The sequence below is a fragment of the Pan troglodytes genome, chromosome 20 (genome assembly GCF_028858775.2).
Source record: "Pan troglodytes isolate AG18354 chromosome 20, NHGRI_mPanTro3-v2.0_pri, whole genome shotgun sequence".
NCBI classification, from domain to species: domain Eukaryota; kingdom Metazoa; phylum Chordata; class Mammalia; order Primates; family Hominidae; genus Pan; species Pan troglodytes.
Genome location: NC_072418.2, coordinates 19,706,646 through 19,734,551, shown reverse-complemented (window position 1 = coordinate 19,734,551; position 27,906 = coordinate 19,706,646). Strand labels below are relative to the sequence as shown.

At 50.1% G+C, this 27,906-nt stretch overlaps 2 protein-coding genes across 9 annotated transcripts in view; one reads left to right on the top strand and one right to left on the bottom strand.

Moving 5' to 3' along the window:
- MYO9B (myosin IXB) overlaps positions 1-369 on the bottom strand; it is a 139,002-nt gene extending 138,633 nt beyond the window's left edge. For all 4 annotated transcript variants that reach the window (XM_063801321.1, XM_054673116.2, XM_054673117.2 and 1 more), the window contains exon 1: positions 232-369. The gene's annotated coding sequence lies outside the window, so the exon portion shown is untranslated. The remainder of the gene's footprint in view (positions 1-231) is intronic.
- Positions 327-26,326, top strand: HAUS8 (HAUS augmin like complex subunit 8). 5 transcript variants are annotated; one of them, XM_001173112.6, is made up of 11 exons: positions 327-712; positions 2,764-2,825; positions 7,021-7,076; positions 13,339-13,420; positions 16,025-16,120; positions 16,466-16,560; positions 17,243-17,308; positions 17,412-17,570; positions 20,107-20,248; positions 23,121-23,262; positions 25,911-26,326. In XM_001173112.6, exons 1-11 carry the CDS (start codon positions 684-686, stop codon positions 26,212-26,214), a joined length of 1,233 nt encoding a protein of 410 aa, XP_001173112.3. In that variant the 5' UTR covers positions 327-683; the 3' UTR covers positions 26,215-26,326. The 5 variants fall into 5 exon arrangements, with proteins under 5 accessions (XP_001173112.3, XP_063657392.1, XP_009433208.3 ...); XM_009434933.5 differs by having other exon boundaries at positions 480-712; positions 16,028-16,120; XM_063801322.1 differs by lacking the exon at positions 16,466-16,560 and having other exon boundaries at positions 476-712.
- The last annotated feature ends 1,580 nt before the right edge of the window (positions 26,327-27,906 follow it).

The following is a 27,906-nucleotide window of genomic DNA, read 5'->3' as shown; positions in this document are numbered from 1 at the left end:
CCCCCACGCCCTCGAACTCCCTCACCAGCTCCATCCCCATCCACTTTCTCCTTCACCGTCTCGCTTCCACTTCATCCCCAGCAACCTCTCCAAGACCCCCAGGCTCGTTCCCGCCCCCTCGACCCCTGCCGTCGCGTCCCCCATCAGCCCTCAGCTCCGTCCCTCTTCTACGCAGCCCCCAAAGGCAGGCTTCGAGCTCGAGTCGCCAACCCGAGGCTGCCTGGTACTCACCTGGCCTCGGCCGCCGCGCGCCGCCGGTCCCGGGCCGGGTCCCCGGCCGGACGACCGCCTGCCAGCCCGCCGCTGCTCGAGCCGCTCCGCCCCGCCGCGCCCGCCGCTCCCCCGCGCGCTCCCGCTTCCGGGTTCCGGAGAGGCGGGGACGGGGGCGTGACGCCAGCGCTCCTAGGGGCGGGGCATCGCGAAAAGCCCCGCCCCTACTTTCCGACAGATCAGGTCCCACCCACCGCCCCTACCCACTACCGCCGATGGTGGGCGAGACCAAGTGCGAGGGGAGGACAGGCGAAGCGCGCGTCTGGGGCCGCGCTCTCCACACTTAGCCGGCGCTGCCTCACGCCTCGCAGCCACCCCTCCTGCGTCTCCACAAATGGTCCGACCCGCAAGCAAGGGGGCGGGTCCGGCTTTGAAAAGCCGGCGGGTCGGGCGTTGAGGTGGAAGGCGGGAAAATGGCGGATTCCTCGGGGCGAGGCGCTGGGTGAGTTGGGGCGTCCGCAGGTCTGGATTTGTAGACGCCATAGGGCTGGAGAGGATGGGCAGCGGAGTTGGGGAGTGAGGACCCTCGGGGTGAGTTCGGGTTCGACCCCGCCAGGAACTGCGTGGGCCCCTGAAGACCCCGATGGCGTGCTGCCTCTGCGCATGCTCCGGAGCGCAGACACCCGACCGGCCCTGAGTTCCGCGTCCTCGGCTGGGACGCTGGGCGACCTCCGGCAAGCGGCCTGACCGCCCAGTGCCTCGCTTTCCTCCGCTACGAAATGGGGCCGATGACGCAGCTCAACCTCGTACGCGTCGCGTGAGGCTGAAACGCGCTTAGATCGGCGCCTGGGTCTTTACTGTGATGTCGCTCTTGGAATTATCGTTATGCAGTGAACAAGTGTTGGGCGACCAAAGTGTCCCCTTTAATCCTCCCACGCGCTTTATTCTGTGCTCCCAGTTTACTGAGGAGATGATGGAGACCCAGGGAGGGGAAGTGACTTGCCTAGGGTAACACACCATGAACAGAAAGAAGTTGAATACTGACCGAGAGCTAGGCATGAATGATCATGAGGCTATATTTGTCTAGTTTTGTTAATTCTGCCAGTGTTGATTGTGCCAGGTGCAAACTGAAGTGAAATTGGCCAGCAAGAGGAATCACTCCACCGCCCCTTGCCGTAACCGATAGATTGACAGTAGCACCTCCCAGGTACAGGTGCAGTACCTGAGGCTCGCACAGGTTGTAGGGACCCCCCTCAGGTCGCAGCAGGTTCACCCAGGAGCCCATTCGGTTTGAGGCCACAGCCCTAGCACAGTCCCCAGAGGGAGTCTGTGCTCTTGTCTCTTTCTGGCTGTGAGACTGCCCCGGGGCTGACCTATGTAAAACCTGTGTGTCTTTGTTTTGCAGCGACGAAAAAGCAGGTGTGAACAGTTAGGAAGCTGTCGGGTTAGGAGGAGCCTATGGGCGAGCGCAGCTGCTGGCACCTGGCGAACACTTGCTAAGTTGCCTCTCCCCACGGTGGCCTGGAAGTGTCCCCAACATTGTCTGGGTCTCACTTTGGGGTCCTGGGAGCCTGCTTCAGAGGAGGTGGCCGCAGGGACCAGTGGAGCCGCCCTTGGTGATGGGAGCAGGAGTTACAGTGCCCTGGCCTTGGCCCTGCCCCTCCACTTGCCCACCCACTTGCCCCTCCTGTGTTGCTGGTGTCTGTTCTTGGATCCCTTCTTTTCTCACCAGCTCAGGCTGAAACCCTGAAACCCCTAGTCATCCCAGATTCTCCCTCTCCTGCACCCCCACAGCTGATGAGTCAGCGATTTCTATCTCAGGGTCCCTTCTTTCCTATTACATCAGGCTTCATTCTATTTTTATTTTTATTTTTATTTATTTATTTATTGAGACGGAGTCTCACTCTGTCACCCTGGCTGGAGTGCAATGGCGTGATCTTGGCTCACTGCAACCTCTGCCTCCCGGGTTCAAGCAATTCTCCTGTGTCAGTCTCCTGAGTAGGTGGGACTACAGGCGCATGCCACCACCCCAGCTCATTTTTGTATTTTTAGTAGAGATGGGGTTTCACCATGTTAGCCAGGATGGTCTCGATCTCCTGACCTCGTGATCCGCCAGCCTCAGCCTCCCAAAGTGAGGTACCTGCTGGGACCACTCCTCGTACCTGCCTGTCAAGATGTTGTTCTTCCCTTTCTGGGAAGGAGCTCTGTGTTTTGTTACCACTGTGTCTCTACTGGAATACAGTAGGTGCATCAATGTCTGGTGAATGAATGAACCCAGGGATAATTTGAGATCTGCTGTGATCTCTTCCACAGAGCTCTCATTACCCTCCTCTCTTCTCAGTTTGGGTGTTCACCTATGCCTTCTTGCCCAGGTGACCAGGGCTGGCTGCTCCTTGTGTCCCTTTTCCTGTTGAGGTGGCCCACCCTCACTGAAATTGTCCTCGGGCAGCCCTCGGACTGGGCTGTCTGAGCTTCAACTAGCAGGCACCTCGCCGGCTTCCCTGTGCTTCTTGGGCAGTGAGGTGAACAAGACCTCTCTCTCTTCTCTTGCAGGAAGCCTGCAACCGGCCCCACAAATTCTAGCAGTGCCAAGAAGAAGGATAAAAGAGTTCAAGGTAAGCAGTGTCAGGATCTCTTTAAGGAACATGGTTTTCTTCTTTCATTACGTGCTTTTGGAGGAAGAAAAAAACAGGCCAGAGAAGGGGGCCTGTGGCTTTACTTCCTTGTAGTCACACCTGTGGGGATTCTGGGTCTGGCCATCCCAGCCCTGTGGCGAGGACTGTGTCAGGAATGGTGGTGGTCATTTTGAGCAGTGGCTTCCCTTGGCAGCCATGGGGGTCATGGGCTGTGTCCGGGACATGTCCCCTGGAAGCGTGGGTGTGGAGACCATGGAGATCATTATCAAAAATCAAACTCTGCCTTTTTTTTTTTTTTTGAGACGGAGGGTCTCACTATGTTACCCAGGCTGGTCTCGAACTCCTAACCTCAAGTGATCCTCCCGCCTCTGCCTCCCAAAGTGTTGGGATTACAGGCATTAACCACTGCCCCCGGCCTAAAATCAAACTCTCAATTCCCACTGCGTGAGCGTGTCAGTCTCATGAGGGGTGCCTGTACATCTGATTTCCACCTATCGGTCTGGGATCACCGTTAATGGCCTCCCCCACGAGCCAAGATCGCACCACTGCACTCCAGCCTGGGCGACAGAGTGAGACTCTGTCTCAAAACAAAACAAAAAAAAAGGAAATGTGGCTGGACACGGTGGCTCACGCCTGTAATCCCAGCAGTTTGAGAGGCCAAGGTGGGTGGATCATGAGGACAAGAGTTCAAGACCTGCCTGACCAACATGGTGAAACCTCGTTCTACTAAAAATACAAAAATGAGCCGGGCATGGTGGTAGGTGCCTGTAATCCCAGCTACTCAGGAGGCTGAGGCTGGAGAATGGCTTGAACCTGGGAAGTGGAGGTTGCTGTGAGCCAAGATCGCGCCACTGTACTCCAACCTGGGTGGCGAGCGAAACTCCATCTCAAAAAAAAAAAAAAAAACAAAAGGAAATGCTCGGCTTGCATGGTAGATTCTAGAGTCCATCGTTGGAGGCCAAGACTATGATACAATGAGGTATTTTCTCAGTGTGTGCAGTGTCGCAGGGCCCAATTCAGCAAGCTTAGAGCAGGATTTTATTTCCAAGTGAGGCAAGGTTTGTATGTTTCAGCGTCGCTGGGTAAATTGTCTTTTTATTTCCTGACCACTTAATCCCAAGTTCTAAACATCACATGTTAATCTCGCATATAACAGCTATAATATTTATGAGCTACCTTGTTCTTGGACAAGAATTGTATCCTTCTTCATAATATTGCTTCTGTGGAAAATTCAGCCTGTTTATTTATTTGTCTATTTATTTTTTTGAGATGGAGTCTCGCTCTGTCACCCAGGCTGGAGTGCAGTGGCGTGATCTCGACTAACTGTAGCTCCCGCCTCCCAGGTTCAAGCGATTCTCTGCCTCAGCCTCCCAAGTAGCTGGGAGCTGCCACCATCCTGGCTCAGTTTTGTATTTTTAGTAGAGACAGGGTTTCACCGTGTTGGCCAGGCTGGTCTCAAACTTCTGACCTCAAGTGATCCGTCCACCTCGGCCTCCCAAAGTGCTGGGATTACAGGCGTGAGCCACCGCGCCTGGCCAGGCTGTTTAAAACAAACAGTTGTATCCTAGTTTTCAGGAAACTTGAAAGTGCTTTTGTTTCCCCACCATCCAAGGCAGCCCAAGCCTGAGATCCTCCTTGTTGAGCAAAACTGTTTCCTGATGCTACTAGAAAGACCCGGGCTGGATGGTCTTTCTGCTGGGAGCTGGGGATGTCCTTTCTCTCAGCTGTTCGATCACCATCCAGGGTAGACTCTTCTTGTGGCCTGGTTGTTCCTGGGACCCCACCTGGTCCTGGCCTCAGCCCTTAGAGACCTGCACCATGAGAGTGGCCTCCCGATTGTCCACAGCTCCCGGGCACCCACCGGCACCCACACTCGCTCTGCAGGCATGGCGCATTCCTACCCTGGGGCTGCCCAGATTGACAGCCCGGCCCTTTGGCTGACTGAAGGATCCTTGTTAACTCTGAGGGCACCTCCTTTCCTCTCAGGGTAGCAGCTGCAACCCCAGTCCCCAACAGAAGAATCAACTGGAACAAAGATATGGTCGAAGTCACAATCTCACTTGGCTGAACTCTCAAGCTGTGTGACATTGAGCATGTCACTCTCCCCGGGCCTCTTCAGTACAAAGGCAAACCTCTGAGCTCTATGGCACCGATACAATGCAGAACCGTTCTTTTTTTTTTTTTTTTTAATGAGACAAAGTCTAACTCTGTTGCCAGGCTGGAGTGCAATGGCACGATCTCAGCTCACTGCAGCCTCTGCCTTCTGGATTCCAGTGATTCTCCTGCCTCAGTCTCCCAAGTAGCTGGGATTACAGGCACATGCCACCACGCCTGGCTAATTTTTGTAGTTTTAGTAGAGACGGGGTTTCTCCATGTTGGCCAGGCTGGTCTCGAACTCCTGACCTCAGGTGATCCGCCTGCCTTGGCCTCCCAAAGTGCTGGGATTACAGGCGTGAGCCACTACGCCTGGCCTAGAATCATTCATTTGACATATTATTGAGTGCCTACCCCGTGCCAGGTGGTGGAACATAGCAGCCAGCGAAGGAGACAAAAATCCTGGGCCCCTGGGGCTCTAGGGAGGAGGTGGGCATTGCATGAGAACCGTAAGGAGGCTGTGGGGGGCGCTAGATGATGACAGATGCTGTGACGAAATGGCAGGCAGAGACAAGTGTGCTGTGGTCTGAACTGAGCAGAGCCTTGAGAGAGGGAGGTGCCTGCAGGGGGATGCACAGCAAGGGGGTCCACGCAGCAGAGCGGCTGAATAGAGCAAGTGAGAGGTGACAAAGTGATAAGGTTAGAGGCAAGTTGCTGGTGGCACAGGGCCCAGAAGGTTCCCGGAGGCACTTAGGCTTCTTGAGCCCATGGACCCAGCACGCCAGCCTGTCTCAGCCCTGAAGGGCAGTTGGAGGCTGATGGAAGGTTTCAGGAAGCAGGGAACGAGCAGTGGTTGTGCCTGGTGGCTCAGATGACCAGGATTGAGAATGGACTGCTGGGCTCAGGAGCAAGGGAGGTCACAGTGGTCTTGTCCAAAGGTGTTCTGGTGCGGTGGTGTGTCTGCAAGCTGGATTGTGGGGGGCGGGATTCAAGGGAAGGAGAAAGGAGAGAAAGGGGAGCTGGTGAGTAAAGAACTTGGGGTGTTTGCTGTCAAGGGGATGGGAGAAATGGGGGGAGGCAGAGAGTGCAGGTAGGAGGAAGAATGACCTCCAGCATCTGGTGGAGAGAGGAGCTGTGGGGATTCAGGCAGGGAGGTGGGAGTTGCAGGGCATTTCCTTTTGGAAGTGAGGGCTGGGCTTTAGCGCCCAGAATGGGGGGCGCTTTATCTGGGAGCACAGAGGTCCATTCACAGGGCCGGGGGAATGCAGCCATCAGGACTGGAGGTGGCTGGATGTGGTGGTGGGAGGGTCTCCTGGGGCCACTTCTGTCTTCCCAGTGAAAGAGGAAACAGGTCACCTGCTGAGACCGAGGGTTGGGCCTGGTGTAGGAGGTGGGAGGAACAGTTTTGAGGGAGGGGTCCGGGAGAGGGCTGGGGGACAGAACGGGACTAACTGGATCCAGTTCAGACCCCTACCTCCAGAAGCTGGGGTGACAGTTGGCATTTGTTCCATCCACAGTCATGCTCCCAGGAGTAGCCCTGGAAGGGGACCTGGGGTTGGGCTGTCACCAGGGATTTGGCTCTGTCTGAAGAGGGCCTGGGTGTTGGGCATGTCTCAGGGCAGGGGGTCCCAAACTGAGTAAGGGGCGGGGGGAGTAAAAGGTAGTACCAGGAGTGAGTCCCAGACACACAGGCGGGGGAAGGGGCCATTGGGGTCACACGAGATGGGAGGAAGGAGGAAGCCACCTGGAGGCCGTCAGTGAAAGCTCTTTCTTCTTTCCCTCCCGCTTGTCTGAGTGCACTTGCAGCTTTGACCTTGGAGGGTGTTCCTTGATCTTACTTCCTCAGGAACTCTGTGACTCCACACATGGCTTGGGACTTGCATACAGTAGGCGTCCCATGCATGCTCGAGGCTGCCGAAGGACGTGATCAGAGGCGAGCAGGAGGAGTGGTGACCTCCTCTGTTCTGGTCACTGAGTGGAGAGGGCCCCTGGCATCTGGGTCTCTGGGGCGTGGGGTCTGGGTGTGTGGGGTCTTCGGTCCTTTGTAGTTTTGTTGTGCACCAACAGTGTGTCCCCACAGGTGGAAGAGTGATTGAGTCCCGGTATCTGCAGTATGAAAAGAAGACAACCCAAAAGGTAAGGCCGCACCCAGCTTCCATTTGCAGCAGTTCTGAGCATGGTTCTGAGTAACTGGAATTCCGAAACTAGTCATGGGAGGCGGTCACAACCTGGTCCTGAAGGAAGCATTTTGGGATCTTCACTCAGGTGCTTTTGAGACCATCAGCCCTTCATGCTGCCAGTTGTGAGTCTGTCATCGATGGCTCATGGCTATAAGCATCTCTTTTACGAAGCTGTGATCTCCATTGAAACATGGTATCGTTCTTACCCTTTTTTTTTGTTTTTGAGGCAAGGTCTCTCTCTGTTGCCCAGGCTGGAGTGCAGTGTGATCACGACTCACTGCAGCCTCAGCCTCCCAGGCTCAAGCCATCTTCCCACCTGAGCCTTCTGAGTAACTGGGACGAAAGGCGTGTGCTACCACACCAGCTAATTTTTAAACGTTTTTATAGAGACGGGGTCTCCCTATGTTGCCCAGGCTGGTCTTGAGCTACTGAGCTCAAGTGATGCTCCCGCCTCGGCCTCCCAAAATGTTGGGATTACAAGTGTGAGCCCTGGCGCCCAGCCTGTTCTTGCCTTTCAACCCAGTTAATTCGCTTTCTGGATTCTGAAGCTGTCTTATCCAGTGCCCAGCACACAGTTCTTGGTGTCTGGCTGGTATTTAAAAACAGCTACTTTGGGAGGCCGAGGTGGGCGGATCACTTGAGGCTAGGAGTTCGAGACCAGCCTGGCCAACATGGCGAAACCCCGTCTCAACTAAAAATACAAAAATTAGCCGGATGCAGTGGCGTGCACCTGTAATCCCAGCTACTCAGGAGGCTGAGGCAGGAGAATCGCTTGAACCTGGGAGGCAGAGGTTGCAGTGAGCCAAGATTGAACCACTGCACTCCAGCCTTGGCGACAGAGTGAGACCCTGTCCCGTGTCTTCAAAAAAAAAAAAAAAAAAAGAATAAAATAAAAAAACAGGTTTTTAGAGAAAAACTATGGGAAAAATGACATCCTTTGATCACTCCGAATTGGAGTAAGAGTTTAGTGAACTATTGTGTAGGCACACCATGAAATATCGTGAAACCATTGAAAGTAATGGCATGAAAGATCTTTAACCACGTGAGAACGTGCTTTGTGTGAGAGTTCGTGGGAGCAATCAGTAGATTGTACAATTATATATTTTCTTTCAGTGAAGTCAAGGTTGGATTCTTCCCTCTGCTTTCCAAATCTTGGTTTATGATAAAATTAAGTCAGATTCCCACTGCCTGTCTTCCACTCTGGGTGGCTGGTGGGTTCTCAGCCCTGTGACTTAAGATTCGGCTTGAGAAAAGAGGATACCTTTGCACAAACAGATAATCTTCTCAGAGCAATTTTCAACAAAGAGTCACAGTCTTCCACGCTCCAAATTTTCATGTTGTCGCCAAGACTTGGTTACAGCGCCCCCGTGTGTCTGTGTGCTGTAACATTTTACCCTTTAGATCTTTTCTGTTTTTTCCCCCCATTTTAAAAATCAAGGTGTCATTTACATGGAGTCAGCATCCCCCTTTTCAGCATAGGGTCTTGCCTGTTTTGACAGACATAGACAGTCATGGAACCGCCTCTATAATCAAGCTACAGAACGAGTCATCCCTAAATCCCCTTGTGATCTGATAGGACCAGCCCCTCTCCCACCCCCAGGCAACCACAGATTGGCTTTCTGAATCTGCATTTTTGCCTTTTTTAGAAGGTCATATCTGTGGCATCACAGTTTGTAGCCCTTGCCTCTGACTCCTGACACTTAGCAGAGTGCCTTTCAAGTTCCTCTGTGTTGCATGTATTGCATGTAGGTGCTTCCTTCCTTTTTTTTTTTTTTTTTTTGAGATGGAGTCTCGCTCTGTTGCCCAGGCTGGAGTGCAGTAGTGCGATCTCGGCTCACTGCAACCTCCGCCTTCTGGATTCAAGCCATTCTCCTTCCTCAGCCTCCCGAGTAGCTGGGATTACAGGTGTGTGCCACCCCACCTGGCTAATTTTTGTATTTTTAGTAGAGACAGGGTTTCAGCATGTTGGCCAGGCTGGTCTCGAACTCCTGGCCTCAAATGATCCACCTGCCTCAGCCTCCCAAAATGCTGGGATTACAGGCATGAGCCGCCATGCCCGGCCTGGTTCCTTCTTATGGCCGAATAGTATTCCATCAAGTGGATGGACCACATTGTGTTCATCTGTTCATTGATTGACAGGCAGTCAGTTGGTTTCCTGTCTTGGTGATTATGAATAAAGCCTCCGTAAACATTCTTGTGTGTTTTTCTGTGTAGACGTGGTTTTATTTCTCCCAGGAGGAGGATTGCTGGCTCGTAGAAAAACTCAAACTGTGTTTCCTATTCTCCCACTCAACAACAGTCAACACAGGACTTCTGAGGGTTCCCCCACCAGCAAGCAGCAGCCACCAGCTGGGTATCTTCCAATTCAATTCTGACACACTCTACCTGGAAATAGCATCAGAACCTATAGGGTGAGGGCTCAGTCTCCAAGACTGCCCCTCTTCTGCCTCTAGAACTTCTGACCAACCAAGTTCAAGTTGGGATTCCCATGACCCCCCTCTTTAGGTTCAGTTAATTTGCAGGAGTGACTCACAGAACTCAAGGAAACACTTAGGTTTACCAGTTTATTATAAAGGATATTACAAAGGATACAGATGGAGCCAAGTGTGGTGGCTCATGCCTGAAATCCCAGCAATTTGGGAGGTCGAAATGGGAGGATTGCTTGAGGCCAGGAGTTCCAAACTAGCATGGGCGAGACCCCGTCTCTGAAAAAATTTTTTTTTTCATTAGCCAAGTGGCTGGGCATGGTGACTTAGGCCTGTAATCCCAGCACTTTGGGAGGTCAAGGTGGGAAGATTGCTTGAGCCTGAGTTTGAGGCCAGCCTGGGCAACATAGCAAGACCCTACCTCTACAAAAAAAATAAAAATAGCTGTGTGTAGTGGTGGGTGCTTATAGTCCCAGCTATTCGGGAGGCTGAGGCAGGAAGATCATTTGAGCCAAGGAGGTTGAGTCTGCAGTGAGCCACTGCACTCCATCTTGAGTGACAGTGAGATCCTGTCTCTTTTTTTTTTTTTTTTTTTTTTTTTAGAAGATAAGAGATGTGTAGAGTGAGATATGGGGGGAAGGCGCACAGAGCTTCCATGGCCTGTTCGGGCATACCACCCTTTGGGAATCTCCATGTGTTAGCTATCTGATCTGAAATCTCTCCAAGCTCTGTCCTTTTTTTTTTTTTTTTGAGATAGAGCCTCGCTCTGTCGCCCAGTCTGGAATGCAGTGGTGCGATCTTGGCTCACTGCAACCTCTGCCTCCCGGGTTCAAGCTATTCTGCCTCAGCCTCCGGAGTAGCTGGGATTACAGGCGCACGCCACCACGCCCAGCTAATTTTGTATTTTTGGTAGAGACGGGGTTTCTCCATGTTGGTTAGGCTGGTCTCAAACTCCTGACCTCGTGATCTGCCCACCTTGGCCTCTCAAAGTGCTGGGATTACAGGCATGAGCCACCACGCCCAGCTCCTTTGGGTTTTTATAGAGTCTTCATGACTTAGGCACGAACGAAGCATGGACAGCCCTGTGGAAATGTGATTGGTCAAAAAGGGCATGCTTTAAACCCAGCAAGTCCTGTCTGTTCAGATTCTTCTTGGCCTCTGTTGCATTTTTTCCTCTGGGGTATGAGGCAGGACCCTCTCTGGCAGGTGAAAGGAGTGTGGGAGGTCAGAGAGATCCTGCTTACTGTAACAAGGGTTTATAGGAGTTACAAGCCATGAGTTGTAGATGAAAACATCTCTATATAATGGTAACAGGAAACTACCTGTTATCCACAGTGGCTGCACCATCTATGTTCCCACTAGGCACATAGATGAAGAGTGCAAGTTGTTACTTTCACATTCTAGCCAGTCTTGTGGGTGTGAAGTGATACTTCATTGTGGTTTTCATTTGCGTTTTCATAATAGCCGATGATATTGAGCATCTTTTCATCTGCTTATTTGCCATTCCTGTATCTTTGCGGATGTGTCTGTTGAGATCTTTTGTCCAGTTTTAAATTGGGTTGTTTTCTTGTTACTGAGTTTTGAGGGTGCTTTCTATATTCTGGATACCAGCTCTTTGTGGTGCTTTGCAAATATTTTCTTCTAGTCTGGCTTGTCTTTTCATGCTGTTAAGTGCTTTAATTTAAGAGGGAGTAGTTGTCGATTTCGATGAAGCCCATTTGATCACTTTCCCCATTTGTGGATTGTGCTTTTGGAGTCTTATCCAGGATATCTCCACCTAATCCAAGATCACAGATTTTTCTCCTGTTTTCTTGTACGAGTTTTGTTGTTTAGGTTTTACTTTTAAGTCTGTGAGTTAGTTTTTGTGTATGGTGTGATGTTTAAATCAAAGTTTGTTTTTTCATGTATGGGTGTTCAGTTGTTGTAATCCCATTTATTGAAATGATTTTCCTTTTTCCCGTTGTATTCTCTCATCATCTCTGTCAAATACCAGTTGACCATGTATGTGTACATCATGTCTGGGCTCTGTTCTTTTCCATTGTTCTATGTATGCATCCTTATGCTAGTTCCACACTGCTGAGGTTACTGTAGCTTTGCACTAAGTCCTAAGAACAGGTAATGTGAGACCTCTCACTGTGCTTTTCCAAGACTGTTTAGTCTCTTCTAGTTCCTTTGGCTTTCCATAGAGATTTTAGAATTGTCATTTTCTAGCAAAATATCTGCTGGATTTTGATTATATTGAATCCATAAATCAGGGCAAATGCCTTCTTAATAACAGCGAGTCTTTCAATCCATGAACATGGTATGCTTCTCCATTTATTTAGATCTTCCTGGATTTCCTCCAACATTGTTTTGTAGCTTCCAGATTATAGATCTTACACATATTTTATTTGGTTTATAACTAAGCATTTGGTGTTTAGTGCCATTGTATATGGTACTCTATTTTAATTTCAATCTCCAAACTTGTTCATTGCTACTTCATTGCTAGAAATGTGAATTTTTACATATTGACCGTGTGTCCTGCACCCCTGCTGTATTAGAGTTCTCCAGAGAAACAGAACCAATAAGAGAGGCTTATAAAAGGATATGAATATATAAAAGGAGATTTATTTACACGGGATTGGCTCATGTGATTATGGAGGCTGAGAAATCCCAGGATCTGCTGTCTGCAAACTGGAGAGCCAGGAAGGTTGGTGGTTTAGTTCAGTGTGAGTCTGAAGGGTTGAGACCAGGGGAGCCAAAGGTGTAAGTGCCAGTTTGAGGACAGGTCAGGAGATGGGGTAAGGTGTCTCAGCTCAACCAGGCAAGCAGGAAGCAAAAGGTGTGAATTTCTCCTCCTTCCACTGTTTTGTTGTATTCAGGCCCTCAAGGGATTGGATGGTGCCCATACACACTGGGGAGGGCAGTTTATTGCATCCACCAATTCAAATGCTGATCTCATTAGTAAACACCCTCACAGACACACCCAAAAATGTTCAGTCTGGGGCACCCCATATCCAGTCAAGTTCACACACAAAATTGAAAGAAAACTCTTGTTAAACTTACTAATTTTAATAGCAGTTTTGAAGATGTTTGGGGATTTCCTACATGAAAAATTACGTTTGTAAGAACAGAGTTTTACTTTTCCTTTTCAACCTGTTTGCCTTTTACTTCTTATCTGAGGACCTCCACTGTGATATTGAATGAGAGTGGTGTCTGTGCGTTGTCATGTCGTTGCTCTGGTCTTGCTCTGTCTCCCAGGGTGGGGTGCAGTGGTGTGATGGCTCACTGCAGCCTCAAACCCCTGGACCCGAGCAATCCTCCCAACTCAGCCTCCTGAGTAGCTGGGACCACAGGCGGGAGCCACTGCACCTGGCCGTTGCTCTTTATAAGATTTTCGTTTTGCTTTTGGTTATTAGAAGGCCAGTGCTCCATGTGTTTCTTTAAAAAAATATTTTTTGACAATATATGTGTAAAAACTTTGTTTCTCCTGATGACCAAAGTTGTATGTTCTCTCTGGAAAACTAGCAAATACTTAAATGTGTCTAGAAAAAAATCAGTCACCTGTAATCTACCATGTCAATAATCACCAGCAAACATTTTGGTAGTTTCCTATGTTCTCTGCAAGTGAGCATCTACATTTTGACAAAATTTGTTTGTCCTGTATATATGAGGTAAGATTTCAAACCTCTTTAAATGTCTCCCCTGCCTCAAAGTAAGAGCAGTTACGAAACACAGTGCAGACCGCATCAGGGCCCGTTGTTGTGAAGGGAGGATGTCTTGTCCTCTGAGTGTCATGTGTTCCCATAACAGGCTCCTGCAGGAGATGGGTCACAGACCCGAGGGAAGATGTCTGAAGGTGGAAGGAAATCCAGCCTGCTCCAGAAAAGCAAAGGTGCGAAACAGCCATGGTCCTCGGGCAGTGATGAGCGCGGCAGTAAATTTTGTCTCCATGGGTGCTAAGTTAAAGTTCCTTCTTTCCTTTCTGGGAAGGGTCAGAAGCAGTGAGCAGAGAGAGTTGGAGCATAAGGACAGACTGGGGGGATGTGGGGAGGTGAGTGGGGATGCGGAGCAAAGGGGAGATCATTTCTTCCCTGTGTGGCCCCAGAGAAAAGCCACATTGCCATCATGGTACTGCTTTGTGACATCAGTTTCTTGTCTATGTGACTGTTTTCCCACTGGTGCTCTGAGAGCAAGACTCTTAGAGAGGCTGTGAGGACTCATCCTGAGGTCGGGAGTTCGAGACCAACCTGGCCAACATAGTGAAACCCCATTTCTACTAAAAATACAAAAATTAGCTGGCCATGATGGCACACGCCTGTAATCCCAGCTACTTGGGGTGAGGGTGCGGGGCTGAGGCAGGCGAATCGCTTGAACCTGGGAGGCGGAGGTTGCAGTGAGCCGAGATTGCTCCATTGCATGCCAGCCTGGGCAACCGAGTGAGACACCGTCTCAACAACATCAACAAAAAGACTCAGCTCTGCTGTTTGTAACATTAAAAACAACCCCAGACCAGACATAGAGGAACAGGTATAGCTGTGTGCCAATAAAACTATTTACAAGCAAAGGAAGTGGGCTGGATTTGGCCTATGAGCTACAATTTGCCACTCCTGGTGTAGATGTTTGTGAGAATTCGCGCTATGCCCTTCCCAGGCGTGGTTGAGAAGCAGGCACACTAGAGCCAGCCTGCTAGTCTTTCCCCATCTAATTGGGTTGAAGGCCATGCATGAAGCTGGGAATGCTGGTGGGGCCAGGGGATCAGACTGGGCCTGCCACACCTTAGAACCAGTTCTTACTCAAGGGCGATTCTGACCCCCAGGGAACGCTTAGGCAGTGTCTGGAGATGTGTTTGGTTGTCATATCTGGGGGAAGGGGTTCTACTGGCGTCTGGTGGGTGGAGGCCAGGGAGGCCACTTAACATCCTGAATGCACAGCACACCCCCACCACCGCAAGGAAGGATCCAGCCCCATGTGCTCGCAATGCCATGGCTAAGAAACCTTAATTTAAACCACACCATAATGATTTCAAAGGACTGCTTGTTTGAGTTCCATTGTATGGCTTTGTAGAAAATTAATTTTCTTAGTGCAAATGCTATACATGCTGATGATAAAATATTCCAGGGCAAAAGCAATAGCAATAAAAAGTTACCACCTCTAGCTGGGTGTGGTGGCTCACGCCTGTAATCCCAGCACTTTGGAAGGATGAAGCCGGTAGATCCCTTGAGCCCAGGAGTTCCAGATCTACCTGGCAACATGGTGAAACCCTGTCTCTACTAAAAATAAAAAAATAAAAAATTATCTGGGCATGGTGACACTCGCCTGTATTCTCAGTTACCCAGGAGGCTGAAGTGGGAGGATTGCTTGAGCCTGGGAGGCAGAGGTTGCAGTAAGCCTAGATTGTGCCACTGCACTCCAGCCTGGGTGACAGAGCAAGACCCTGTCTCAAAAAAAAAAAAAAAAAAAATTTCCACCTCCTCACCCCAGGCTCCCAGTCTGTGCCCTGAGGGCATGTGCTCTCAATAGATTTTTGCTGATCTTTCCAGATTTTTTTAAAGAATTTCAACACAAATCGTTGTTATATTGTACCCTACACATTGCAGTGACCTTCCTCTTTTCATTTCCAGGTCATTCATTTCCTCAGCTGCATAGTTGTTCATTAAATAGTCTCATGCTTAGTTCCTAACACAACATACCGTACGTGCCATCTGTTGGCATCTGCAGCACTCCTGGGCTCTTGTGTAGTGGTAGCATGCTGTATGCTAGTGCCCATCTTAGACAGTGTAAGGCTTAATTTTACAGTTTAGAATATACGTTAAAAGACGAAGGGAACTCCCAGGGAGGATGAACAGTCCAGAAGCTGCAGAAAAAAGATGGAAAGATTACTTGGCTGAGTGCGGTGGCTCATGCCTGTAATCCCAACACTTTGGGAGGCCGAGGTGGATGGATCACCTGAAGTCAGGAGTTTGAGACCAGCCTGGCCAACATGGTGAAACCTCATCTCTACTAAAATACAGAAATTAGCTGAGCATGGTGGCGGGTGCCTGTAATCCCAGCTACTTGGGAGGCTGAGGCAGGAGAATCACTTGAACCTGGGAGGTGGAGGTTGCAGTGAGCCGAGATTGCACCATTGCACTCCAGCCTGGGTGACAAGAGTGAAACTCCGTCTCAAAAACAAAAAAGATGGAAAGAGAGTAGAGGGTAGAATGGGAATATGGCATCGTATCCCACCTGTAGCATCTTGTGAACTAGCAGAAAGGCCTATTTGCGTCTCTTTGGTTATACAGAATGTCTCTGTCTTCTAGTGGTACTTTAAAAATAGAGTCAAGGTGATGGCTGGGAATTTCCACAGGTTTTTTTTTTTTTTTTAGCCTTTCCACCTTGGACGAAATTGGGCTTTTAGAAGCAAGTGGTATTGTTCAAAAACACGGCCTGCATTTCCTGGCTTGAATGGAGAGTGTCTCTTGACTGTGCTGACTTTCGGGGATTCTTTTCTTAACAGCAGATAGCAGTGGGGTCGGAAAGGGTGACCTGCAGTCCACGTTGCTGGAAGGGCATGGCACAGCTCCACCTGACCTGGATCTCTCTGCTATTAATGGTAAATCATTTGTTTCACCCCTTCTGTCACTCACTGGGGGTTGCAGTAGGTCTCAGTGGGCTTCCAAAGTACAATTGGCCTACAGTGGGGTCACATCCAACAAACCCATTGTAAGTTGAAAATATTGTACATCAAAAATATACTGAATACCTTGATAAAGGGTATTAAACTTGCCTTTTGCCCCTTGCAAAGTTGAACAACTTTAACTGGACTGTTATAAGTCCATATACTCCTCAATTTATGATGGGGTTACATCCCAATAAAGCCATCGTTAGAAAAAAAATGGCAACCAGGGACCAGTCTATATACGCTACTTACCATTAAAAATGCTGTGCTTTATCTTAGACAAAAGCATCATCAAAAAGACACCACAGTTAGCAAAAACAATATCAAAGAAACCTGAGTCGACATCATTTTCTGCCCCTCGGAAAAAGAGCCCAGTAAGTGTCTGAAAGAAGAGGGCAGCGACAGATGGGTTGCATAGATCTGATTTAGAGTCCACTCTGAACCAGATGCCGAGTGCCCATGGATCCAAGAACATAAAAGACACCCATGCCCTTTAGGACAAAAATCAAGACCACAGATGTTCTTAGATCATTTGTAGAGTTTACATTTCCCCGAGTACACATTCAGTAGTGGATACCAATATGGAGCCATGTAAAAAATGAGACAGGGGACTTCTCTGTGCCCACGCTGTGCTGGGAAAGGCACAATGCCAGGCCCTGTCCCTTGGTGGGAGGACGGCTAGGCTGTGGTCTCACTGGGGTGAGGACAAGACTGGTGGTTGGGGGACCAGCAGGCGGGGAGACGGCATTCTGGTCCTGGTGCAGCACCAAATTGGTGGGTATTCTCAGCTTGTCCTTGACTACCCAGCTGCTGCTGTCTCTCCACCTGCCAGGTGCCAGGGGAAGGAAAGTTGTGGACCTCCCTCTTTCATCTCAGAGCGCCGGAGAAAACCAAATAAAAGAAAATAGAAGCAATAGACCCACTACAGTAGAGAACTACCAAATATCAAACTGAATACAGAAAATCCACACAAGCCAGAGTTCTGCCCCTGCTGGGAAAAGAGTTGGATTTATACCACTTCATCAGGAATTGAGAGGGTCTTTTTCTTTTCTTAAGGATTTATCTGAAGCAATGGAAATGATGGAGTCTCAGACACTACTGCTGACACTACTATCCGTAAAGGTGAAAACAGTTTCTTGTTCACGTATGCCATGGATGGAAGGGTGGCCTCCATTCACGGGGAGGGAGTCCCCACCTGCTTGAGCTTTTCTTTCACATTTAACAGATGGAGAACAATCTTGCTGAGTTTGAAAGAAGGGCAGAAAAGAATTTATTAATAATGTGTAAGGAGAAGGAGAAGCTACAGGAAAAGGCCCACGACCTGAAGCGCAGGCTTCTCCTCTCTCAGAGGAAGCGGGAACTGGCAGATGTCCTGGATGCCCAGGTCAGTTGTAAGTGACACTCTGTGACCAGTGAGTGTTCCCTGTGAATCTGTCCCATCTCCACTGTTTTGGGTAGCATTCGTGCTAGGGTATCATTGCTCACTGGCTTCTAACTGTGTTGGGCTTTTAATGCCACACTTGCTCTGATCCTGGTGTTGGTCTATGATGACACTTTTAGAGGATGAGTTTACAAAGTAAAGTGTGAACGAATAAGGGAGGCGTGCACCTTCTATGCACTTGTGCAGAGACTTCCTGAGCGCCTGATGATCGTGAGCAGCAACAGGATGACGTGCTCTGGGACTCCCCTTCAGGGTCAGGGTACTGCTGGGAGGCACATCACTCCTAATGCTGTGTGGTCAGCAGTGTCCATGTGGGAGAAGGACAGGAACGAACCCTTGGAACCCAGAAAGGGCTGATTGGCAGGGGCGGACCCCCCACCCAGTGGGTGAGTTTCCTGTGGTTGCTGGGACAGAGTCCCACAACCTGAGTGGGCAAAACAACTGGAATTCATTCTCTTACGATTCAGGAAGCTGAAAGTCCAAGATTGAGGTGTTGGTGGTTGGCCCTGTCTGAGGGCCGTGAGGGAGAATCTCTCCTGGCCCTGTCTTTGGCCTGTGAATGGTTGTCTTCTCTGTGTTCACATGTCCTCCCTGCTGTGTGTGTCTGTGTCCCCCTTTCCCCACAAGACACCAGTCGTGTTGGATTAGCATCCCCCCTACAACCCCCCATCACCTCATGTTAACTTGATGACCCTGATAAAGTCCCTCTTTTCAAATAAGGGCACATTCCAAGGTACTGGGAGTTGGATCATCAGGTATGAATTTGGGGGGATACAGCTCAACCCCTAACATCCAAAATTTTCATGTGAGCACCCCTGCAGCTAGACCCTGGGCTTGAGTACAAGGTCTCTGACTTTAGGGAGCTCAAAATGGAAGAAAAAGAGACAAACCCAGTTGACCCTCAAACAACACGAATTTGAAGTGTGAGATTCCACTTACATGCAAATTTTTTTCAATAAGTTTATTGGAAAAAGTTTTAGAGATTTGTGACAATTTGAAGAAACTCATAGATGAACCTTATAGCCTAGAAATACTGAAAAAATTAAGAAAAAGTTAGGCACGTCATGAGTGCATACATACTTGTCCCAGCATGGGCAACATAGTGACACCCAATCTTTACAAAAAAAAATTTTTTTTTGAGATGGGAGTCTTGCTCTGTCACCCAGGCTGTAGTGCAGTGGTGCTATCTCAGCTCACTGCAACGTCCACCTCCCAGGTTCAGGCAACTCTCATACCTGAGCTTCCTGAGTAGCTGGGACTACAGGCATGCACCACCACGCCCGGCTAAATTTTGTATTTTTAGTACAGACAGGGTTTTGCCATGTTGGCCAGGCTGGTCTCGAACTCCGGACCTCAAGTGATCCGCCCTCCTTAGCCTCTGAAAGTGCTGGGATTATAGGTGTGAGCCACCGCATCCGGCCAATTTCTATAAAAATTAAAAATTAGCCAAGTGTGGTGGCATATGCCTATAGTCCCAGCTACTTGGGAAGCTGAGGCAAGAGGTTTGCTTGACCCTGGGAGGTGGAGGCTGCAGTGAACTGTGATCACTCCACAGCACTCCAGCCTGGGCAACACAGTAAGATCTGTCTATAAAAAATATGTATGTGCAGTGGCTCACGCCTGTGATCCCAACACTTTGGGAGGCTGAGGCAGGCGGATTACTTGAGGTCAGGAGTTTGAGACCAGCCTGGCCAACATGGTGAAACCCCGTCTCTACTAAAAGTACAAAAAATTAGCTGGGCATGGTGATGCGTGCCTGTAACCCAGCTACTTGGGAGACTGAGGCGCAAGAATTGCTGGAACCTGGGAGGCAGAGGTTGCAGTGAGCCGAGACTGCGCCACTGCACTCCAGCCTGGGAGACAGAGCAAGATTCCATCTAAAGAAAATATATATGTGTGTGTGTGTGTGTGTGTGTGTGTGTGTGTGTATGTGTATGTGTGTGTGTATAGATGCTAATCTATTTACATGTTTATTGAATGTTTACTGTCAGTAAGGTTTCAGTCAGCAGTAGCTATCAGTAAATTTGGGGGAAGTCAAAAGTTAAATACAGATTTTTGACTGCACAGGGGTTGATGCCCCAAACTCCCGTGTTGCTCAAGGGTCAATCGTATATCATTTCAGACCCCCATGAAGACCCAGACAGCATGTTTGGGGTGGGAGTGGGCCATGCCGGGGATGGCCTTGTGGAAGGCAGGCGTTTAGGCGCAGTACTCTAAAGCAGGTGGGCTCAGCTGAGGGCCCAAGCCTAGAACCACTGGCAGACACACGTTCTCAGTAAGGGGCCTGGGCTGCCTTGCCATCCACTTGGCTCTCTTGGGGAGAGCTCACCACACCCTCGGAAACTTCCTGAGCTCTGATTCCCTGGGGGGTGGTGAAGAACAGCGCTGTATCTTAACCCTGCACGAGCCGTTAAGCTTCTGTTAAGCTTCCAGAGAGGGGACTCCAGGGTCTCCCCCCGATTATCCCTTCTGCTTACAGATCGAGATGCTCAGCCCCTTCGAGGCAGTGGCCACACGCTTCAAGGAGCAATACAGGACATTCGCCACGGCCCTGGACACTACCAGGCACGAGCTGCCCGTGAGGTCCATCCACCTGGAGGGAGACAGGCAGCAGCTCTTAGGTAGGAAACGGGGCGTCCCAGTGCGTGTGCAGCAGGTGGGGCGAGGAGCGTGTGTGGGTGCTTCCTGTGGGCCTGATGTCATCACCGCAAGTGCCCTCTTCCCCAGCTAAGGCAGAGGATGGGGAGGGCTGGCCAGGCTGTGGTTCCTCCAAGGGTCTCACCCTGAGTAAGTAACCACACTGGGATTTGAACCTTGGGCAGTGGGATTCACAGCGATCTGTCCTGCCAAAAGGCATTTTGCGGGGACGACCTGTAGTCTCCTGAGTCCTGGTCCCAACAAATATGCCGTAGTGGTTGGGGTGTGACAAGACCACCAGCTCCACCCCGGCTTTCCCCCTCAGCAGACCAGTGAGGTCCCTTTCAGGCATAGGGTTCCCACCTAATCCCTAACTTGAAGACTTTGGCAAGTGTGAAAAACTGCCGCGCTGCACCTTAAATTCTCTTCAGAACAGGTATCTTCCCACAGAGCAAGTTTTTGGCTACCCTGGAGTGTGGTTCTTCTTTTTTTTTTTTTTTTTGAGACAGCATCTTGCTGTGTCGCCCAGGCTGGAGTGCAGTGGCACAATCTCAGCTCACTGCAACCTCTGCTTCCTGGGTTTAAGCGATCCTCCCACCTCAGCCTCCTGAGTAGCTAGGAGTACACATGTGCACCACCACACCTGGCTAATATATATATATATATATATATGTATGTATGTATGTATGTATTTTTTATTATTATTTTTTTTTTTCTGTAGAGACGGGGTTTCACTATGTTGCCAAGGCTGGACTTGAACTCTTGAGTTCAAGCAGTCCTCCCACCTTGGCCTCCCAAAGTGCTGGGATTATAGGCATGAGTCACCATGCCCTGCCATTGTTCATTTTTCTGCGGAGGTGGAATCTTCTAGTGTAGTCGCCCAGGCTGGAGTGCAGTAGTGCAATTATAGCTCACTGCAGCCTTCAACTTCTCAGGCTCTGCTCAGATCCTCCCACCTCAGCTTCCTGAGTAGTAGCCTCCCTAGTGCTTCAGGCATCCACCACTGCACCTGGCTAATTTATTTTTGAAACGGAGTTTCACTCTTGTTGCCCAGGCTGGAGTGCAATGGTGCAATCCTGGCTCTCTGCAACCTCCACCTCCTGGGTTCAAGCGATTCTCCTGCCTCAGCCTCCCGAGTAGCTAGGATTACAGGCATGCACCACTATGCCCGGCTAATGTTGTATTTTTAGTAGAGACGGGGTTTCTCCATGTTGGTCAGGCTGGTCTTAAACTCCCGACCTCAGGTGATCTGCCCGCCTTGCCCTCCCAAAGTGCTGGGATTACAGGCATGAGCCACTGCTCCTGGCGCACCTGGCTAATTATTATATTTTTTTGTAGAGACGAGGTGTGGCTATGTTGCCCAGGCTGATCTAGAACTGCTGGGCTCAAGTGATCTCCTACCTTGGCCTCCCAAAGCACTGGGTTCCTGAATAGGTGTGAGCCCCCTGCCCGGCCGGGTTTCTGATTTTATGACTGCGGTCACCTCCACATCTGTAACTCTTAGAAAACACTCAGTCTCTGCTCAGTTCCTTAGGTAGTTCCTGGGAACGGCCTAGGGATCGTGTTGAGTTTTCCGAGGCTGCCATACCAAGCGGCCACAGAATGGGTGGTTTGCAACAACAGAAAGATATTCCCTCCCAGTTCTGGGAGTCTTGATTTCAGCCAGAAGTCTGAAATCAAGGCGTTGATGGGATGGGCTCCCTCCAGGGGCTGTCAGGTGAGCTCATCCTGTGTCTCCCCCACCTGCTGGTGGCTGCTGGCGGCCCTTGGCGTTCCTTGGCTCATGGCCGTGTCCCTCCATTCTCTGCCTGTCCTCACGTGGCCTCCTCCCTGGCTGTCTCGTTATTGAAATTTCCTGCATCAGGCTCAGCACAGTGGCTCATGCTTGTTATGGCAGCACTTTGGGAGGCTGAGGCGGCTGGATCACGAGGTCAGTAGTTCAATACCATCCTGGCCAAGATGGTGAAACCCTGTCTCTACTAAAAATACAAAAAAAAAGCCAGGTGTGGTGGCAGGTGCCGGTAATCCCAGCTACTCAGGATCCTGAGGCAGGAGAATCGCTTGAACCCGGAAGGTGGACGTTGCAGTGAGCCAATATTGTGCCACTGCACTCCAGCCTGGGTGACAGAGCAAGACTCTGTCTCAAAAAAAAAAAAAAGAAAAAAAGAAATTTCCCGCATCTGATGAGGACACAAGTCACTGGATTAGGCCCCACCCATCTTAACTCCCCCCCATCCACAAAACCCTGTTTCCGGTTAAGGTCACGTTCACTAGGAGTGGAGGATTGGAGTGAAACGTACGTATTAGGGAGGGCATAATTCGGTCCACAGCCGGAGGGAGAAGAGGCTGGCTGATACGGCACTTAAAAGGCTCCCAAAATGTGACTCTCATGTACAACTGGCCTTGATGTGACGTATGTTAGGGTAGAGAGGCGTGTTGTCCTAGTGCAGGTGACACAGGTCCCGCAGTTGCAGGCATCCTTCTGCTCAGTGGTGCAGACAACAAGGACTGTTTTTCAGTTGCTCATGGTCTGGCTTGGAGGTCTCAGGCATTCTCCCTGGCACAGCACAGCCCTTTTCACATTTGCATTGGTTTCTATTGAGGACACCAGAGTGACATTTCAGTTCTGGTCCAATGCCCTCCTGGATAGATGGATGTGCCTGTCCCACAATCTCAGAGCACGGGTTGGATAAGGGATGAATGTCTTCCTTGGCTTCGGCTTCTTCCCTGTGCGCTTTCCACGGTTCCAGCGCGATAGCCGAGCATCGTGACAGAAGTCTGTCGGCCACTCCACTTGTGTGTGCCTTGCGTGGGGCACCTTGCCATCCATCGCCCACCATCCCTCTTCCCCTCCAGATGCCCTGCAGCAAGAACTGGTGACCACTCAGCGCCTCCTGGGAGAACTTGATGTTGGTGATTCGGAAGAAAATGTGCAGGTGCTGGACTTACTGAGGGAACTCAAGGACGTGACGGTGAAAAAGGACCTTGAGCTCCGAAGGTACCTCGGAAAATGCTTTAAGAAAGAGGTGGCACCCTGTTTGCTCAGGGCTGTTGGTGGCTGCACTGTTGGGGTGGTGCCGAGTTCCTCTTGGAGTTCAGAGGAGGTTCAGTCCCCTGAGCGAGCTGCTCTTTTCCCAGACGCTGCACGATACAAGAATGGCCAGCAGGTGTCATTGTCATCTGTATTGTGGATAACAAAATCTCCATCCAAGAGCACCCGCCTTGCCTTCCCTTTTTTTTTTTTTTGAGACAGATTCTCACTCTGTCGCCCAGGCTGGAGTGCAGTGGCAGATCTCAGCTCACTGCAGCCTCAAATTCCTGGGCTCAAGTGATCCTCCCACCTCAGCCTCTTCAGTAGCTGGGACTGCAGGTGTGTGCCACCATGCCCAGCTAATTTCCCTTTTCTAGCCTACTTCTCAGTCATTTTTGAGCTAATGGGGATTCTAGGTGAAGTGAGGATCAAATATGCTATAAGATGTGTCCTAGATTCACAGGGTATAAGACTCAAGCAGAGCAGGGGGAAGAGAGAACAAAAGAGCTCAGAAAAATCCATGGAAGGGCCAGGTGCAGTTTCTCACGCCTGTCATCCCAGCACTTTGGGAGGCCGAGGTGGGAGAATCACTTTAGGCCAAGAGTTCAAGACCAGCCTGGGCAACATGGTGAGGCCTTGTTTCTATTTATTTATTTATTTATTTATTTTGAGACAGAGTTGCTCAGGCTGAAGTGCAATGTCATGATTTTGGCTCACTGCAACCTCCACCTCCTGGGTTCAAGCAATTCTCCTGCCTCAGCCTCCGAACTAACTGGGATTACAGGTGCACACCACCACGCCCGGCTAATTTTGTATTTTTAGTAGAGACAGTGTTTCACCTTGTTGGTCAGGCTGGTCTTGAACTCCTGACCTCAAGTGATCTGCCCACCTCAGCCCCCCAAAGTGCTGGGATTACAAGCGTGAGCCACCATGCCGGGCCTCTCTATTTAAAAAATACAAAAATTAGCCAGGCACACTGGTGCATGCCTGTGGTCTCAGCTACTCAGGAAGCAGAGGTGGGAGAATCATCTGAGCCCGGGGAGGTCAAGGCTGTAACGAGCTGTGGTCGTGCCACTGCATTACAACCTGAGCAGTAGAGTGAGACCCTGTCTCAGGAAAAAAAAAAAAAAAAAAAAAAAAAATCTGTGGAAGTTCTCAAGCAGCTGGAAGAGAAAGGGTGTCACCTATCGTTCACATCCTCAGAGTAACCCAGCAGCACAGGCGCCCTCACATCAGCCCTGTTGGTGTTTTCAATGCCTTCCAGGGTAAGGTCCCAGGAGGATGTTTTTTGAACTTCTGATTGATAGAAATGGCCCAGATCTTAAAGGACTGTGCAGTGGCTTGCACAGAGCACATATCCTTGTGCGTCCAGACCCCCAAAACCCATCAAGACCTCCCCCCACTTTTTTTTTTAACCTCCCCCAGGAGATTTCTAACCACGCACTTTTCTCCACCTCTTCCAGTAGAGTATCTTTTCTCTTTTTTACAATGCTAAATCTTTTTCCTGAGTTGCTTAAAATATTGGAAAAGGACTTATGCAAAACAGCCAGCCACCCACTGTGGCATTTCTTTCTCCTGTGGGTGGCCATGGATCAATTCAGGAGACATCAAAGGGTTATAAAGCCACAGTCCCACTCCCGGGATAACTCATTCATCCATGAATGGCAGAATGTTCATGAACCCAGTTACCTCTTAAAGGCCCCACATCTCGCTGCTGCCACATTGGGGATTATTATTATTATTGAGACAGGATTTCATTGCTTAGGCTGGAGTGCAGTGGCGCGATCTCGGTTCACTGCAACCTCTGCCTCCGAGGCTCAAGCGATCATCCCACCCCAGTCTCCCAAGTAGCTGGGACTACAGGCGTGCACCACTGCACCCAGCTAATTTTTTTTTTGAGATGGAGTCTCACTTTGTCGTCCAGGTTGGAGTGCCAGTGGCGCTATCCTCGGCTCACTATAGACCCTGTCTCCTGGGTTCAAGCGATTCTCCTGCCTCAGCCTCCCCAGTAGCTGGGATTACAGGTGCGTTCCACCACGGCCGGCTAATTTTTGTATTTTTAATAGAGATGGGCTTTCACCATGTTGGCCAAGCTGGTCTTGAACTCCTGACCTCAGGCGATCTGCCCGCCTCAACCTCCCAAAGTGCTGGGATTACAGGTGTGAGCCATCGCGCCCAGTTTTTTAAAAAAAATTTTTGTACAGACGTGGTTTTGCCATGTTGCCCAGGCTGGTCTCGAACTCCTGGCCTCAAGCCATCTGTCTGCCTCGGCCTCCCAAAGTTCTGGGATTACAGCACTTTAATCCCACTTTACCTGGCCAGGGGATTAATTTTTAATGGGAGTTTGGGAGGGGACAGATACTCCCACCACAGCAGCAGCACAGCACTGAGCTCCGTGAACATTTCTTGGATGAATCTTTCCTTTCATGCCTGGTGCTGTTCTTGGGGGGTTTCCCTGATTGAGTCTTTTCAGACGGATCTTATTTGCTGGCCCTTTCCCACTGAGCACGTGGGGCATGTGAAAATCCGCCTCCCCGTGTGGCAGCCCTTCGTTCACCACACGCATGCACTTCACCTCAGAGGGTGAAAGCCGTTATTTCTCCCATCCTCAACAGGAGCTTTGCCCAGGTGCTGGAACTCTCCGCAGAGGCAAGCAAAGAGGCAGCCTTGGCAAACCAGGAAGTCTGGGAAGAGACCCAGGGCATGGCGCCCCCCAGCCGGTGGTATTTCAATCAAGACAGTGCCTGCAGAGAATCTGGGGGAGCACCCAAGAACATGCCCCTGTCTGAGGACGACAACCCGGGTGCTTTGTCAGCCCCCGCTCAGGCCATGTTCATCAGCCCAAGCGAAGATTTTTCTTCAAGCAGCCAGGTAGAAGTCCCGCCCTCTGTCTCTCGTTCAGGGAGGGACTTGTCATGACTCATGGTTACATTCAGGATACTTGAGCACTTTATATACTTCCGTAGCACTGTAGCTGTTTTTTATGTGATAATCTTGTTTGATAAAACAGTAAACCTGTTTTGCAATTGAAGCCTCCGTTTTCTATGAAGGGGCCAGTTGGAAGACCTGTGTTTTCTCAAGTTCTTCTGGATGACTGGTCCTGAAATTCCGGGCCTCCATGACATGCCCAGTATCCCACTTTCGAGATTATTTCATGTCCTTCAGTCACAAGGGGTGGTTTTGGGACAGCAAGTTAAGAATTGGCCCTCGAGTGGACATACTTTATTTATTTTTTTAGGGAAATGCAATTCTTTATTAGAACTCAAGTTTGTGTCTGTAAACATTCAACAGAAGGGGTAAAACAAAAACAATCCACATCATCCTTCCCCTGGTGAAGTAGGGAGCTTCCACTTTAGCCCCTGACTGGCTCTGGCTCTAGGGCCTGAGATGCCTTTGTAATCTGGTAACTGGGTCCCAGGCAGCCTTGAGAAACTGCTGGGTCCCTGCCTTGCTGGCAGCTTCGGGAGGTCTCTGGGTCCCCGTCTCGCTGGCAGCTTGAGAGACTGCAGGGTCTCGTCCTTCCACACCTCCACCAGGGAACCCTGGGTCCCGCCCTCCAGGACATCCACCACTGGGTCCCTGCATCCCGCACCTCGACTAGAGTGGACATATTTCAGTTCCAGTCTCAGTAGCTGTCGCCGGGAGATGCTCAGGCTCTTGCCATAAACCCCATCTGTGCTCCACTGGGACTTTGGCCCAGAACGTTTTCCTCCAACCAGCTCTCCAGCTTCCACCCCACAAGGTGTGGGCTTTGGGAACTTACTGATCCCCAGGTCACATTTCCAATTCGTATCGCTGGAGGTGTGGGTTTTGCTGCCTGGTTTGTCTTTGTTTGGTTTTAGACAGGGCTTGCTCTGTCTTCTGGGCTGGAGTGCGACGAATCTGCCTGGTTGTCCCCAGTGAGTCCAGGTTGGGTTTCATGTTGTAGTGTCTGCCTTCAGCTTTTAAAATTTCTGCAAACTGGGGCAAATACAGCAGACTTGTCTGGAGCCCTTTAATATTGAGGGACCCCAGGCAGTTGCTTCAGTTCAGCCAACGCTTCCATAGTGCTGTTTTTTTTTTTAATTTTGAGACAGAATCTTGCTCTGTCGCCCAGCCTGGAGTGCAGTGACATGATCTCGGCTCACCGCAACCTCTGCTGCCTCCTGGGTTCGAGCAATTCTGCCTCAGCCTCCCAAGTAGCTGGGACTACAGGTGTGCACCACTGCACCCAACTAATTTTTGTATTTTTAGTAGAGATGGGGTTTCACCATATTGGCCAGGCTGCTTTCCAACTCCTGGCCTCAACTGACCTGCCTACCTCAGCCTCCTAAAGTGTTGCGAGCCACCGTGCCCGGCCCATAGTGCTGTCTTATCTTAACACCTTCGTTCATCCTATGAATGAATGTCCATTCTAGGGATTTAGGAATTATGTGCCAGGAACTGTAGACAAAGACCAAAGAAGTTTTTATTATACCCCAAGGGGATATCATTAAATCCACATGAGCAGATAAAAGAGGATGTCTTTGGGCCAGGCACAGTGGCTCATGCCTGTAATCCCAGCAGTTTGAGAGGCCAAGGCAGGCAGATCATTTGAGGTTTGGAGTTTGAGAACAGCCTGACCAACATGGT